The 15,713-nt window shown below is 43.2% G+C and overlaps 1 protein-coding gene across 6 annotated transcripts in view; it reads left to right on the forward strand.

Annotated features, from left to right (window-relative positions):
* PDPK1 (3-phosphoinositide dependent protein kinase 1) overlaps positions 1–15,713 on the forward strand; it is a 133,967-nt gene that overhangs the window by 56,160 nt on the left and 62,094 nt on the right. For all 6 annotated transcript variants that reach the window (XM_044979211.1, XM_044979208.1, XM_044979209.1 and 3 more), the window contains exons 6-10: positions 6,102–6,199; positions 9,296–9,371; positions 12,215–12,283; positions 12,915–13,011; positions 13,795–13,968. In XM_044979211.1, coding sequence (XP_044835146.1) covers positions 6,102–6,199; positions 9,296–9,371; positions 12,215–12,283; positions 12,915–13,011; positions 13,795–13,968 — 514 coding nt within the window. The remainder of the gene's footprint in view (positions 1–6,101; positions 6,200–9,295; positions 9,372–12,214; positions 12,284–12,914; positions 13,012–13,794; positions 13,969–15,713) is intronic.

The raw sequence follows: 15,713 nt of genomic DNA on the forward strand, positions 1-15,713 counted from the left end.
GTTCATCTGTTTATCAGTCAGACACACACTGGAACTGCCAATGCATGTGACCTTGAAAATTCTGGAGTCTCTGCATTGGTGGATAAAGACCCCCTTCAGGTCTGTCAGAGTCCCCATTCCATCAACCCTTCCCGCAAAAGACTATTGTAAGAGATGCATCTAAGCAGGGATTGATGGTCCCAAGAGGAGTTGCATTTACATATAAATGCATTAGAGTAGATGGCCCATTCATCTAGTTTGCAAAATATTCCTGCCCATGCTTCAGAACTCCACCATCTAAATCCTGATGGACAATATGATGGTGATGTATTGTATAAACAGGTCCTTGGGGTGCAAGATCATCCTGTCTATCAGGAAGCAATCCTCTTATGGGAATGGTGCATTTATCATCATATCCAACTCTTCGTTTTTCAGGAATTTAAAATGATTTAGCTGATTTCCTCATCTGGAAAGTCTCCATCTCCAACAAATGGGAGCTAAAAATCTCAGTTCTGAGTCTTCTGTTTCAGGACTGGGGCGGTAGGGGTTCTGTTGTTGATATTTATAGCAGATAGGTTCACCAAGAAATTACCTATATTTTGCTCCTGGAGAGGAATGAGTCCAGGATCTTTAGCAGTGGGATCAATAACTGTTGCACACTTTTCCACCTGTCCCGTTAATCCCCATAGTGCTCAGGAAAATGTCTGGAGAAAGCTCAAAAATGCTAATAGCCCCTACTTGGGCTTGTCAGTTTTGGTTTCAGATGTTGTTCATTTTCACTCCAGCTGACTCCTCAGCTCCTGATCCTTCCTGACATCGGTTCTCAGACTGCAGTCCAGTCTTCTACCCAACCCCAGAGACTTTACCCTTGTCAGCATAGACACTCACTGGTTAACCTTGCTTGTTTACGTTCTCAAGGGATAATGATCTACCCTTAACTGGACAATTGCCAATCTCTGCAAGAGGCTCACCAAGTCACTGAAGCTACAATACACTTGTTTACCGAACTGGGTCTACAGATCAACACCTAAGTCAACCATCACTCCACTGTAACACCTGAAATTCAGAGGGGCCGACCTTGATTTGTTACAGGCCAAAGCCCTCTTACCTCACCACAGGTTCCTATCCTTAGTCACTCTCATAGACACCGTTCAAAACAGCCCACAAATACCAGCCAGACTCTGTCTCCAACTCTTGAGGCATATGGCAGCATGCATGGCGGTAATACCACATGCCATGCTTCACAGATGCCTCCAAATGTGGTTCAGCTTGGTTTACAGACCAAACAAGAACAGGCTGGACAAATCCCTGTCACCATCCACCAGGATCAAAAACTCCTCATACTGGTAGAAGGACTCAGCCAACATTTGCAAAGGGGTCCCCTTCTGGCAAACATCAGTGCCATTGCTCCTCACCACTGATGCATCACTCATAGGATAGAGTGCACATCTAAATGGCCTCATGACACAAGGCAAGTGGTCGCTTCACATCAATTTCCTCAAGCTAAGAGCAGTCAGGAACGCCTGTGCCCATTTCCATCACAGTATCACACACAAAGATCCTAACAGACAACATAGCCTATATGTACATCATCAGTCACCTTCCTGTAGATGTGCAGACTTACCCCTGTGGTGCCTCCTGCTGGTGACTTCCAGGAACTAGCTCGTTCCAGCTCCGGAGCGCCCTCTGCAAGCCGGTGATCCGCCTGTCCTCTGGCCCCTGTGTCCCTCCCTGGACCCCAGTGCCCCTTTAACTGGGGTGCTGCCCCCTGGCAGTATCCCACCAATCTGGGTCTCCCCTCCCTGGGGAACCCCCAACCCTCTATCCCCACCTCACCTCAGTCTTGGCTACTGCCAGTCATCACTTAGCCCCCATTCACTGGGGCAGACTGCAGTGTATCAGCCACTCATCACAGGCAAAGGGGTTTGGACCTGCTGCTCCTGCCTACCCGTGGGCTGCCCCTTTGCAACCCCAGGAACCAATTGGCCTTACCCTAGGCCTGCAGCCTGGGGGGTTTCCAGGCCAGAGCTCCCCAGCTCCTCTTGCCTTCCCCCAGCCCTGCTCCACCTTAGGTACCCAGGTACACTTCCTAGCAGCCAGGCCTTTCTCCCTCTAAAGGCAGAGAGAGACCCCTGGGCTTCTGGCCCACAGCCTCTTATAGGTGCCAGCTGGGCCTGACTGGGGCATGGCCACAGCTGCAGCCACTTCCCAATCAGCCCAGCTTAGCAGCTCCCAGCCACAACCTTTCCCCAGGGCTGTTTTAAGCCCTTCAGGGCAGGAGCGGGGTAACCACCCTGCTACACCTCCCTATGCACAGAAGTAATGATGCATCTCCCACAACATTACACTGTCTGTGGCTTACCTCCCAGGTGAACAAAACTCAATAGCAGACAATCTCTCGGTTGCAAATTCCCACATGACCATGAGTGGGAGATACATCTGACAGTGCTTCATAACCTATTCTGTGGATGGTGTCCCCCAGCATCTGACCTTTTCACTACTCGCCTGAACAAGAAATGTCCATGCTACTGCTCCGGGATGGGACAGCACTCCCTGGGCAATGGTCCAGGGGAGGAGGAGAGCAAGGACTTTCTCTATGCCTTTCCTCCATTTTCCCTACCGTTGAAGGTCCTGCTGAAAATAAAAGGGGACGGAGCTTGTCATTTTGATTACTCCTACTTTGCCGAGACAGACCAGGTACCCTTACCTGGCACAGCTTGTGACATGCCCGCTGATTCCTCTTCTGGCCATCCCGCACCTCCTCTTGCAGAATGGAGGATGTACCCAGCATCCAAACTTGGGGATTCTCTGCATCAAGGCCTGGCTTCTGCTTGGTTCCAACACCTAGAAAGCTCCTGTTCAAGGGAGGTACAAGAGGTACTATTACGCAATAGGAAGTCCTCGACATGACATACTTACCTGCAGAAATGGTCCAGGTTTCGGATTTAGCGCATGTCCTAATAAATCTCCCCAACATTCACAACTCTCCTAGACTATGCTTTGACCCTAAAATGGTTGGGACTATATCTAAGCTCTCTTAGGAGTCACCTAGTGGCTATAACAGCTTTCTGCCAACCTGTAGAGGGCTACTCAGTCCTGTCAGACCTAACTACTAAAAGGTTCCTCGGAGATATAGTAAACTTCTTCCCACAACTTTGACTTCCTATCCCTACTTGGCACCTAAACCTGGTGCTGAAAGAACTGACTAGGCCTCCCTTTGAACCCATGGCCATCTGTTTGTTGATGCACCTGTCAATGAAAGTGGCCTTCCTGATGGCGATTACCTCAGCCAAGAGAATAGGACAGAGAGCGGCTCTGATGGCTTAGCGCCCCTACACGGTGATTTTTCTGGACATGGTTATGCTCACGCCACATCCAAAATTCATCCCAAAGGTAACCTCTCTGTTTCACATGAATCAATTAATTCACCTTCCAATCTTCTACCTCAAGCCTCACCAAGACAAGAGGGAGGCTATATTACATGCTCTAGATGTCAGGAGAACCCTGGCCTTCTACCTGGATAGGACATAGGCCTTCAAGAAGTCCCCTAGGCTTTTCCTCTCCATTACAGAAATATCTGCGCTCTCCGCAACATCAGCCCAAAGGCTCTCCAAGTGAGTCTCAAATTGCATCAGACAGTGTTACCAAGTTTGCAACATGACCCCTCCAGACTGTTCATACACACTCCAGCAAGTCAATCTCTTCTTTCATCACCTTCTTTAAGAATGTCTCTATCTCTTAGATCTGTAGAGTGGTAACATGGACGTCAGTCCACACTTTCGCAGAATGCTATGCAGTTACTGGGGATTCCACCTCCAGTGCCATCTTTGGCTCCACAGTACTGTCCTCTGTAACTGACCTGCTCCAAAGTCCCAGCCCTTCAGGAGGGATGCTGCTTGGGAGTCACTGACAGTAGAGCACCCATAGAGACACTACTCGAAGCAAAAGAGGAAGTTACCTTGTGCAGTGTGACAGGATGCTGGGCAGGAACACCTGAGCCAGCCCTCTGTCACACCAGTTCCAATTAAGGGAGGTAAATTGAAGCTGGCTAGAGAAACCTGAACCTGATTGACAAAGGGGGAATGGCTGCCAGCCTAATTAGCCCAGGGCTCCATAAAAGCCTCAGAGGAAGGAAGCCGGGGGAAGACAAAAAGGGGGAAACCAGAGAGTGGTAGCTCTTCTCTCCTGGCTGTAGAGGCTGGAAAGTCCTTCAGACTGAAACCCCCAAGCTGTATGTGTTGAGAAGGTGGTGGGAATTGCACCCTGTAAATAAACTGCACTGAGTGGTTTTTGGAACAGAGCAGAGGCAGGAGCAAAGGGGGCCCTCTTAGATGCAGTAACGATGGTTCTTTGAGATGTATGCCCCTATAGGCGCTCCACAACTGACCTCTCCTCCCCTCTACTTTGGAGTTCTTGTCTATAACTCTGCAGTAGAGAAGGAACTGACGGGGGTTAGCCCGTGCATGCTGACAAGCCTCGTGGCACAGCACAAGGAGAGACAGTGCATGTTCAGGACTAATGAACTTCAGTAGCAGTGTCCTCCGATCAGCAGTGCAGGGACGCGCACACACCTATGGTGGAGCACCATAGGGGGACACATCTTGAAGACCATCATTATTGCACAAGGTGAGTAACTTCTTCAAGATGCTTTTGTCCATATGGATCCCATGACCCACCTTCCTTCCCCACTAATACAGTCGTCGTCCTAGATATCAATATGAATGAAGGAACTGAGTGGTAGTTGGGACTACTCCACCCTTTATGCTCTTGTGAGTGGGGAAAAGACGGGCATTAGGGTGTGCAGGGCACATGCACATCCTCCACTGGCCACTGCTGGCTAAAAGATTCTGGACTTGCATGCATGGAGAGGTACACACGAATGGTGGGATCTGTATGGACAAAGACATCTCAAAGAACTTGAATTAGTGTAACATAAGTAACCTTACTTTTCAGCCAATCTGTTTCCTGTATGTATTCAATCAGTTTTCACTGCTGTCAGCTCTGCAGAGCTGAAATGGCTGTGGGAGAATGAACCGGACTACCTTCTGATTTATGCATCATTAACAGAATTATTCAGCTGCATTGCCACCCGAGCAAATAATAGACTTCAAATTCTGCTCTTGGTTGAAATCTGCCATTAAAAATCATTTTGTTGCACAGATGTAACTGGCATGATCTGAGGAAAATCATGTTGCACAAGGGTTACTGAAAGCAGCATTGGACTTGCAAAGTTTTTACTGATGAAGCACGAGCCAGAAAGATCCGAGCTTGACTTTCAGATCTCAGTCTGAGTTTTCAGAGCTAGCACTTGGAAGAAAGGTGGTGTGGTGTCTTTTTGTTTGTTTGTTTAAAACAAACAAAAAAAACCACTTGTAAACTGGGGAAATTTTGATACAACAATGACACAAGAAATGTGAAACCCTACAATGCTATTTTTCATGTTTACTGTTAAGTAGAACCACTTAGTAAGTCTAACTACAGCATCCTGCTGCAGCTAAGTGTTGGTTGGTTGACTTCTGCAGGCCTCCAGTTGTGATTACACATTGACATGGTCTTGTTTTTTAAGTTAAGCATGTGCATAAGTCTTTGCACAATTATGGCCTTAGTATAGTTTTCATCTCTGTCCCATTCATGCAGTTTTGTGGGATGATCACTCTTGGTCCCTTGATATTTCAGATTTAGTGGTGATTTGTATTATAGTCAAATAGTGTAAATTTCATGTCCGTATTACCATATCAGTCTGTCATATGTTCTTTAAATGTAAGGTTTACAATTGTCCTACTCTTTGGTGGATTTTGTTGAACAAATGAGATGCATGCTGACCTCCATTTTATGATTAACTCCTTTTAACTTTGAGAAGGATTGGATAAATTAGTGGGCTTTATGAAATCTGCTGTCCCCACTCTGAATGTTGATTCCCCCAGGTCAAATAAAAATTGCCACAATAGTATTTACAGAATTTCTGTGGTTTCTTGATGGATTAATTATATGTACAGAGGTTTGTATATACAGTGCTATGACCTGCAGAACTCATTTTTAAGGCTATTGGTAGCTTCAGAAGTGAAATGTGATATCTAGTTTTCATGTGTTTAATTTTAAATTTGAGACTCCACCTTTTTCAGGGACCTTAAGCCAGAGAACATTTTGCTAAATGAAGAGATGCACATTCAAATAACAGACTTTGGAACAGCAAAAGTATTATCTGCAGATAGTAGACAAGGTATGCAATTGTTCATATCTCTGATCCTGTATCCCAGTGAACTACTCAACAAAAAGTAGTTCCCTGAAATGTAAATCTCCTGAATTTAAGTTAAACTGTCATCAACTTTGAACACTGCATGTGATTATACTATAGTCTAGATATAGTTTTGTTGGTTGTCATAAAACAATTCTGACTCTAAACTTCTGCTTAGGTGGATCAGCTCATACACTGTAAATTTAAAACTGGTAGTTTGTTTTGAATAAAGCCAATTTTCTCTCCTGTTTAAAATGTAGGAAAGGGAGCTTAATTATTTCTTCTGTGTTTCTGAAGAAAAGAAACAAAACAGTATATCCTTCTGACTGTCCAGAAAAACCTCATATCTTTTCTGATTTATATGTGCTAGGATTCATCTCCCATGGCAGTGACTTAAATTAAAATGTGAGGGAGAGGCAGGTATTTTGGTGCAATTAATGATGGTAGATTATTACTGAAAACACAGGGTATTAAACTTCCTGAAGTCTTGTTTTGGTATCTTTTAAAACTGTATAATTAGCATTAAGCTGGCTTTTGCTGATGACTACTATGATACTGAGATAACATATTGGGAAATGTCCACCATTTGGGGATTTAATTTCTAAAAGTTTTTTTAGAAACAATCTTCCATGCAATGACAGGGTCTGTGTGGTGTATTGTAGTGTGTTTTTAAACATTTCACACAAGGAAATGACCAATATATGGTGGCTAGCGTGCATGTGTGTATACACACGCATATGTATATATAGTTACCTGTATAAGTCTATACTTTTTATACTCTATCTGTATCATGTACATCATCACAAACTACATTTAACCAAACAACTTTCTGCCTTGTTTTTCTGATAGTATGGTGTACCTCATATCTTGTCTGTCCTGATCCTGACCACTTTGCTATGATTTTTTTTAACATAGCAGGTAGAGAGTTACTCTCACAGACCAGTACTGGAATGTCTCAAAGGAAGAGGATAAGATATAGGCTTGTTGTATCCTAGTACAAACCTAGGAGGTGCCATCACACTCTTGGTATTTCAGATGCAGGTGTTTAGAACAGAAAGATAAGAGGTACACCATACTACCAGAAAAACAAGGTAGACAGCTGATTGGTTAAATGTAGTGTAGACGGGTCAGGACTCACCCCTGCAGCGCCTCCTGCTGGTGACTCCGGGAATTAGCTCTGTCCAGCGCTGGAGCGCCCTCTGGAGGCCGGTGATCCGCCTGTCTTCAGGCCCCTGTGTCCCTCCCTGGACCCGGTGCCCTTTTACATGGGGGTGCTGCCCCCTGGCAGTAACCCCTTTTCTCTTAGGGTCTCCTCTTCTTGGGGAACCCCCACCCTCTATCCCCACCTTGCCTCAGTATTGGCTACTGCCAGTCATTGTCTAGCCCCACGCTCTGGGGCAGACTGCAGTATCAGCCTACTCATCACAGGCAAAGGGGTTTGGGCCTGCTGCCTTGGCCTACCCCCTGGGCTGCCCTCTGCAACCCCCAGTACCAGTTAGCCCTCTGCTAGGCCACAGCCTGGGGCTTTCCAGGCTGGAGCTCCCCAGCTCCTCTGCCTTTCCCCAGCCCTGCTTCACCCTAGGTACCTTGCCTATAGCCCCTGCAGCCAGGCCCTTCTTCCTCTTCAGGCAGAGGAAGACTGTCTGTTTCTGGCTTCCCTGGCCTTTTTATAAGGCCTGTGGCTCAGTTTGGGGCGTGGCCCCAGCTGCAGCCACTTCCTCAATCAGCCCAGCCTTGAGAGCAGCCGCTCTCAAGCCCTGCCAGGCCACTTTTAAACCCCTCACGGCAGGAGCAGGGTTTCACCCTGCTATAGTAGTTTGTGATGATGTACACAGTACCTTGTGCTTGTAAACAAGTAAGGTATAAAAAGATGGCTTTAGGGGCATAACTTTGGGAGCACACCTATTTAAGGTAAATGTAACAACACTGAATGAGACTGCTTCCTGGAGACTGGTATCATATAGAACTTTTTTACTGTACTATATTTTTATTGTGGCATAGGAAAAAAACGGACTGACATTAGTTATTTGGTCTCTTGAATATATTTCATAATGAACTAAAATGTGGTCAAGCAATTGACTATACAATTTATCAACAATAAGACTTGGATAAAAGTTTTTAATAAATAACCATCTTAAAGGTTGCCTTGAAACTGCTGTGCATTGTAACAACTTGCTGATTTTCCTTGCTCTTCAATAGATTGAAAAATAAGAATAGCAGGAGGTGAACACAAAGCCATCATGTGTCTTTTCATGCAATATATATCTTTCATTTAGGTAAAGGAGCATAGAATATAGTACTAACCCTAACAAGGCACTGCCCTGAGGAAGAATTTTGAGTAGCTATTTATTTAAATGTATGCTCATGGCTTGTTTAGGACTCCTCTGAGAGAGGAGGGGGCAGAAAGGAGTAATTCCCAAGTCTTGTGTGTTCAGGGCCAAGATTCTTCAAATTACTGTCAGAGTTGCTAAATGTAAATGGAATGGGGTTCCTTGCTCCCAGTAGCACTTTCTCTTCCTCTCACAATACAAATCTTGGTGGCTTGATGCCACCACAGTATATGCCCTCCAGTGACACCAGACAGTATTGCCGCTCATCCAACAGGTTTGTTTTCTGGTGAGTGATGCATGTGCTACAAGTGAAGCAATGGATTAGTTACAGCATAAGCTAGCAACATCAGAGTAGCCCAGCAGGTGCAGTTTATACTATACTGGGCACCAGGAGTGTGGCTTATGAAGTGCCAGGCACTGGGAAGAGGCAGGAAACACAAAGTGACAGAACACAAGCTGAATGAGCTCCTTTTTAAGAGATGTGATAACTCCAACATATTTGAACTGCAATATCCTGTAGCACAGTCTGGCAAAACTGTTAAAATGTACTAGCCCAGTCAAAATGCCTATTTGCCTGCCCTCTACCAAGAATAAAAGTGGAACGAAAATTTTTTGTAATTGCCCATCCAAAAAAAGGTACTTACCGTAGACACAGAATTTCAGTGGGTTCTATAGTGTTATGTACTTTCAATAGATAAAATTTTGGTTTATCTAATTAAGGATTTACTTATCTCTTTCCCTTTTCTCCCAGCACGGGCAAACTCATTTGTAGGGACAGCGCAATACGTTTCTCCGGAATTATTGACCGAAAAATCTGCCTGTAAAAGGTAAGTAGTCTTTGTGTTTGTAGAGAATTTTATGGATTTAGCTTAAATATATTAAAAGAGGAAAAAATTGTATTTAAAATGTCTCATAATTTAAAAAATGTTGCTTTAGCATCTCTTGGTTATTTTAAATCAAAATACATTTCCTTATTGGCAAATGTTGCTCCATGTGTGAGAACTGGCTTACTGGATTGCTCCAGAGTTCTGGGTTCTACAGACATAGTGACTTACTACAGGACTGAGGTTTTGTCATGAGAAAGAAGTTGATGGTGAAAAGGATATACGTCCTGGAAATACTGTAATAAACCAAAAAGCTTTAGATGTGGTCTTGCATCCAAATACCCACCACCCTTTCTCAGTCCATTTTGAACACAAGTCAGCTCCAACATGAGCAACTTCTGTTGTAAATTCAACAGAATGTGTTGCATTTTCTATAGGTAGTTGGGAGGAGAGTCATGACCCCCTTGCAATGAAGTTATTTAGTCCACTGCTCTGGTCCTTGAATCCACATGTGTTTTCACTGAGCTCCATGTGAACTCTTCTGTAGTCCAGGAGTTAGCTTTGTGTCTCTCAGTTTCACCCTTAAGATCTTTTTCACATAGGAATCCCATGCAGCTTGGTCTCTGTCCTCCCTGCATAGTTAGTTTCAGGCTGTAGTATCTGGCTATTCCCTCACCACAACAGAAAATTAGTGATTAGAAATAGGTATATATCACAGCTTTAAAAGAATGTAGCTAAGCCGTATACCTTCTGTATTCACTGCTTTAGAGAGTTTGGCTAGTGAAGAACTTTTTAGCAGGTTAGCCTTTTAGAAGTGACATGATCCACTCTGTCTTTACAAGGAGCTTGTATTTTCTGAGTGGGTAGGCTCTTTAGAGAGAGAGAGAGCCCTATCCTGAAAAAGAAAAGTTAATGCTAAGTCTTTCCCCAAAGTAGGTGCAATGTATGTTGTGGTAAAGTGATTAATAAGCAGCTTTTCAAGCAGGGGCGGCTCTAGGGATTTTGCCGCCCCAAGCACGGCAGGCAGGCTGCCTTCGGCGGCTTGCCTGCGGGGGGTCCGCTGGTCCCACGGCTTCGGCTGACCTCCCGCAGGCAAGCCGCCCAGCTTGACCCTCCGCAGGCAAGCTGCCGATGGCAGCCTGCCTGCCGCCCTCGCGGGGCCGGCAGAGCGCCCCCCGCGGCTTGCCGCCCCAAGCACGCGCTTGGCGTGCTGGGGCCTGAAGCTGCCCACTTTCAAGCCAGCATATCAAAAAGATTTTGCTACACAGTGATTCTCCTAAAATGTACCTCAAATGCTGTTTAGTCTCATCAGCCTTTTGGACATAAATGAAAGTCTTCAATGAAAGATTTGTTTTGTGATCGTAGGAGTTTTGTCTAAAGACGGGAAGAGAGAAGTAGTTCTTGAGGAGCACATACAGTTATATCCAAATCAGTGCCTTAGATTGCAACAGTAGTTGTTTTCCTGTTCCTTTGGTTGATCTGTCAGGTATGCTGGCTGGCAGTGTTTTAGGAACAAGCAAGCTCAGATGTATACTTGGGTTATGTACAGACGCCCCCCCGACTTACACAGTGGTTCCGTTCCAGAAAGCCTTGCGTAACTCGAATTTTGCATAAGTCAGAAATGTATACCCGTACTGTCATAAACATACAGCTAAGGGTAACATAAAATCCCTCCTTTACCTGTAAGGGGTTAAGAAGCTCAAATAACCTGTTTGGCATCTGACCAAAAGGACCAATAAGGGAAGAAGATCCTTTCAGATCGGTGGGGGGAGGTTTTTTGTGTGTTTCCTTGTTCTCTCTGGGACAGAGAGGGACCAGGGCAGGAAAAACCATCTCCTAAAACCCTACTGGAAATAAGCATCCAAGATTACAAAAATTGTAAGTAATAGCAAGGAAATGCATTTCCTTATCTTTTGTTTTAGCTTGTGAATTTTCCCTATGCTAAGAGGGGGGGGTTATTCCTGTATTTTGTAACTTTTAAGTTTTGCCTACAGGGGAATCCTCTGTTTTAAATCTTATTACCCTGTAAAATTACCTTCCATCCTGATTTTACAGAGGTGCTTCTTTTACTTTTTTTTCTTTATAATAAAGTTCTGCTTTTAAGAACCTGATTGGTTTTTAGTGTCCTAAAAACCCAAGGGTCTGGTCTGTGCTCACCTTGTTTACCTATTTGGTTGGTATAGTATTCTCAAGCCTCCCCAGGAAAGGAGGTGAAGAGGCTTGGGGGGATATTTTGGGGAAACAGGAACTCCAAGTGGTCCTTTTCCTGAATCTTTGTCTAACTCACTTGGTGATGGCAGTGATACCGTCCAAGGACAAGGAAGAATTTATGCCTTGGGGGAGTTTTTAACCTAAGCTAGTAAAAATAAGCTTAGGGGATTGTTCATGCAGGTCCCCACATCAGTACCTCAGAGTTGGGAGGGAATCCTGACACGTACGTTACGCAAAAATTTCCTCAACTCGAAAATCCTATTTCTGGCTTATGGAACTTTTTCCGTAAGTGCGAATTTGCGTAAGTCGGGTCTTACATAACCTGGGGAGTGTCTGCACTTTGAAGTGGTTACTGTTTTCCTTTGTCATAACTATATTACTTTGTCAGAGTAAAGATACAATTTTTCTTTATAGCCAGCTTTGCTAGCTGGCTTTTCTTGCCAAATAATGTAGTAAGAAGAGTGTGTGGATCGTGCTGAATTCAACTCTCTTCCACTGGCTGTATGTGTTACTGATATCCTGACTGGTAAAAGTTGAGAATAAGAAACGTCGTCTAACTTAAATTATACAGGCTTACTGTATGAGGACAGTAACTAGTATGGGTTTTTTTTTCTCTTTTCCCCCTTCCTTTAAAGTTCTGACCTCTGGGCTCTTGGATGTATAATATACCAGCTTGTAGCCGGATTGCCACCATTTAGAGCTGGGTAAGAGACTTCCGATTATATTTTATATGTAAATTATAGTTTTATTTCAGTTTTCACTAAATTGTAGAGTTTTCAAGTGGAATTAACTACAGTATACCCTGAATTTTTTCATTAATGATTTTAACCATTGTTCAATATATCTGCTACTTAATAATTTAGGGCTAGCTTGTGCTCTTGCTGCAACCAGGAGTACCCAAGGGCTAGTCAAAATTCTCCAGGGGCTCCCATGCAGTTCACATCACCATGGTGGCTACCACATCCATGAAGACGATATAGCGCACACTCATCTCTATACTGAGTCAGTTGTGCTCACTTCAGCATTCCTGCCCCCCATTCAGGCATCTAGTACCCAACGGGTACAAAAAGTAGAGAATTATTCTCCCTTTATGAATTTTTGTCTATCCTTTGCTCAGGGCTGTAAAGGTGAGAGAGCTTCTTGTGCTCTCCCTCTGGTCGTCTGTGAGCATCCTAAACAAGGGCTGGCCGGAATCTGGCCCATAACATTTGAAAAACAATGGATTGATTTAAAAAAAAAAAATTCTATATACTATTTGTTTGGCTTGTGTACTGCCAGGATAAAAGTATCCTAGGTAACATCTGATGACTAAATATTATACTTGTTTTCTTGCAGCAATGAATATCTTATATTTCAGAAGATAATTAAGTTGGAATATGACTTCCCAGAAAAATTCTTCCCCAAGGCAAAAGACCTTGTGGAAAAGCTTTTGGTAAATATTCGTTATATTGTTGTCAGATGAATATATTACATAGGAACTGCATAATGTGCTGAATGTACGAAAGTTTTCCTACATTTGTATTCCAACTACTATCAACTCTCAAGCCCTCTTTAAACTAACAAGAAACCTTTAAAGTTCTTGGCCATATAGGGAGAAAATTGTCATCTTGAAAGTAAGCATTGGTTATTAAACAGCATTTTAAATTTACTTTCATCTGAATTGTGACAAAGGTATGTGTATGGGGACACATCTGTTAGTCAAGCTGACACAAATTATTCTAGATAATCACACAAAACAACACTTCAGACTTACAGCACAAATTTACAGACTTTTTTGCTCTTAATGCATCATACAACTTGCCAAGAGATAAATTATTTGTCTGAAAACATCTCTCTGTAGCTATTAGACAGAAATAGCTTCATTATTTGTAAAATTCAAGTTAATTTGCATTGCATTTCAGAGAACTTAACCCATATCACACACCGTTGTAAGTATACCTGCTATAGAATGTTTATAGTGTGAGGATTTAAAAAGTGCTGTCTTATCAATGAGGATTAGGAGCAAGAGTGAAATGAATCTGCAGAAAATATTTACCTTTTTAGTCAGTGCATATTTGTTAAAGCTGGAGAGACTAATAGTCACAGGGTTCTGCATGTTAATGTGCAGGTTAAAACCCAGAAGGGATTGCCATTGTGCTGTTATGAAGTTAAAATTCGTTTTGAAACTGCTTGTCATTATTTTAAAGAAGTACAAATTTCATTTTAACTTATCCAGGTTCTGGATGCTACAAAGAGATTAGGCTGTGAAGAAATGGGAGGGTATGGACCTCTTAAGGCTCATCCATTCTTTGAATCCATTACATGGGAGAATCTGCATCACCAGACACCCCCAAAGCTCACAGCATATTTACCCGCTATGTCTGAAGATGATGAGGATTGTTATGGAAATGTAAGTGTCAATTGTGCTATATTGCAACTTGAGACCTTTACATAGAGCAGATTAATTCTTGCCAAGATAATATTTTTATTAAAAGTGTTTTTGGTCACACTTTATCTTGAGATGATTAATAGAAAACATGGATAGTGCTGGTTTCAAAATGTATATTGAAGTTGTTTTTTGAGGAAAAAGTGGGGGTTTCACCAAACAGATTTTATGTGTGAAAGGTGTCTGTTTTCTGTTTACATTCCCCCCCACCCCCTGCTTTTATTTGGAAATGTTGCCATGATACATCATCTTCCTATTCTCCTCCCTGGGCTGGCTGGACTACATCTCCCATTGTGCACTGCCTCTGCTCTTCAGGAGGGGAACCATAATGCATCATGAGAACAACCAGGGAGCCCCAGCCTAGAGTGGAGAGTGCTCCCATTAGACACCATGGCAGCATTTCCAAATTGAAATATTTTGTTTTATTTCTGCTGAAAAACTAGAATTTTCCATCTAAAATGTAGATGAAAACAATTCTTTCATTTTCAGCAAAATTATCTTTGGGAGTGACACCACCCATTTTTCAACCAGCTCGAGGTAAACTGGTAGATCTATGTAGTATGTGTTAGAGATGGGTATAAGCACAGCTCTTCAAGGTGTTAATAGGTGTAAATCATAGCTATAAGCAATCTCTTGATTTGTTGGTGCCTGTAACAATTGATTGATCATTTATTTATTCTATAAAACTGCTCATAAATGGAACCTTAGTATAAAATGTGACCCTATTTTCTTTTAAAAGCTAACTGATGTTTTTGTGTCACTTAATACAGATTGTCTGAAAGATGTAGATATTTACTGGAAACATAGAAGTCAGTGTAACTTTTTGGAAGTCTGAATTATGTGCTTGCCAGTCTTCACTTTTTACTCTGTCATCCCAGGTCTTAAATACCAAAGGTCTTTCACATTTAGTTGTGCAGTGCAGCAGAAGCCTTTATTACTTCCCTTACCTCCCCTTTAGGAGAAGCAATACCTCAGTATTTCTGAGTCTTCATTAAGATCAGACAGCGGAATAGTAATCTCTAACATAGGACCAGTTTTAGCAATTCTTTTCAGGTTCCTGAAGGCTCCATGTCTCTGATAAATTTCATAAAAAGAACAACTTTTCACAGTCCAAGAGAAGATAGCAGAGACAATGCTGCTAACAAGAGCTACAGTACTGTGATAGAAGACCGCTATCCTCATAAGCATCACATGACTGGATATCAGTGTTTCTGACATGTATAAAGAACCGGTGCTACTTACTTTTCTCGCTCATGCTTTCAGCCTTTTGCAGAAAAAAGGTACATATTTCACAGTGCAGTTCTGGACACAGGGGAGGATACAGCTTTGGAGTTGAGAAGCAATCTGGTGACCACTGGTTGAAGCAATATTCTCTCCTCAAAAGCAAGGTAGAAAACTGGTAGAAGCTTTACAGGGTCTCATTTAGCTCTTGAGCTCTTCTTTGAGTAGCATCCCTTTGGACGCTGTAAGTGCAGTAGCGCCCCTGTGCCTGGAATCGAAGATTTTCAGTATCACTGCTTGTTGGGCTGCACATGCAGTCCTCTCTGTCTCGTACCGTGAGTGGCGTCTATATAGTACTGTGCGGTCCAACTACCCCCAGTTCCTGCTCAACCGCCTTTGGTCTGGGATAGAATCCTGAGCAGAGACCTCCTTACATCCATAGCCTTTAGTAATAGTAGTGTTTCCATTATAACTTTGTAGATATTAGC

Source organism: Mauremys mutica, chromosome 11 (assembly GCF_020497125.1).
Source record: "Mauremys mutica isolate MM-2020 ecotype Southern chromosome 11, ASM2049712v1, whole genome shotgun sequence".
Taxonomy (NCBI): domain Eukaryota; kingdom Metazoa; phylum Chordata; order Testudines; family Geoemydidae; genus Mauremys; species Mauremys mutica.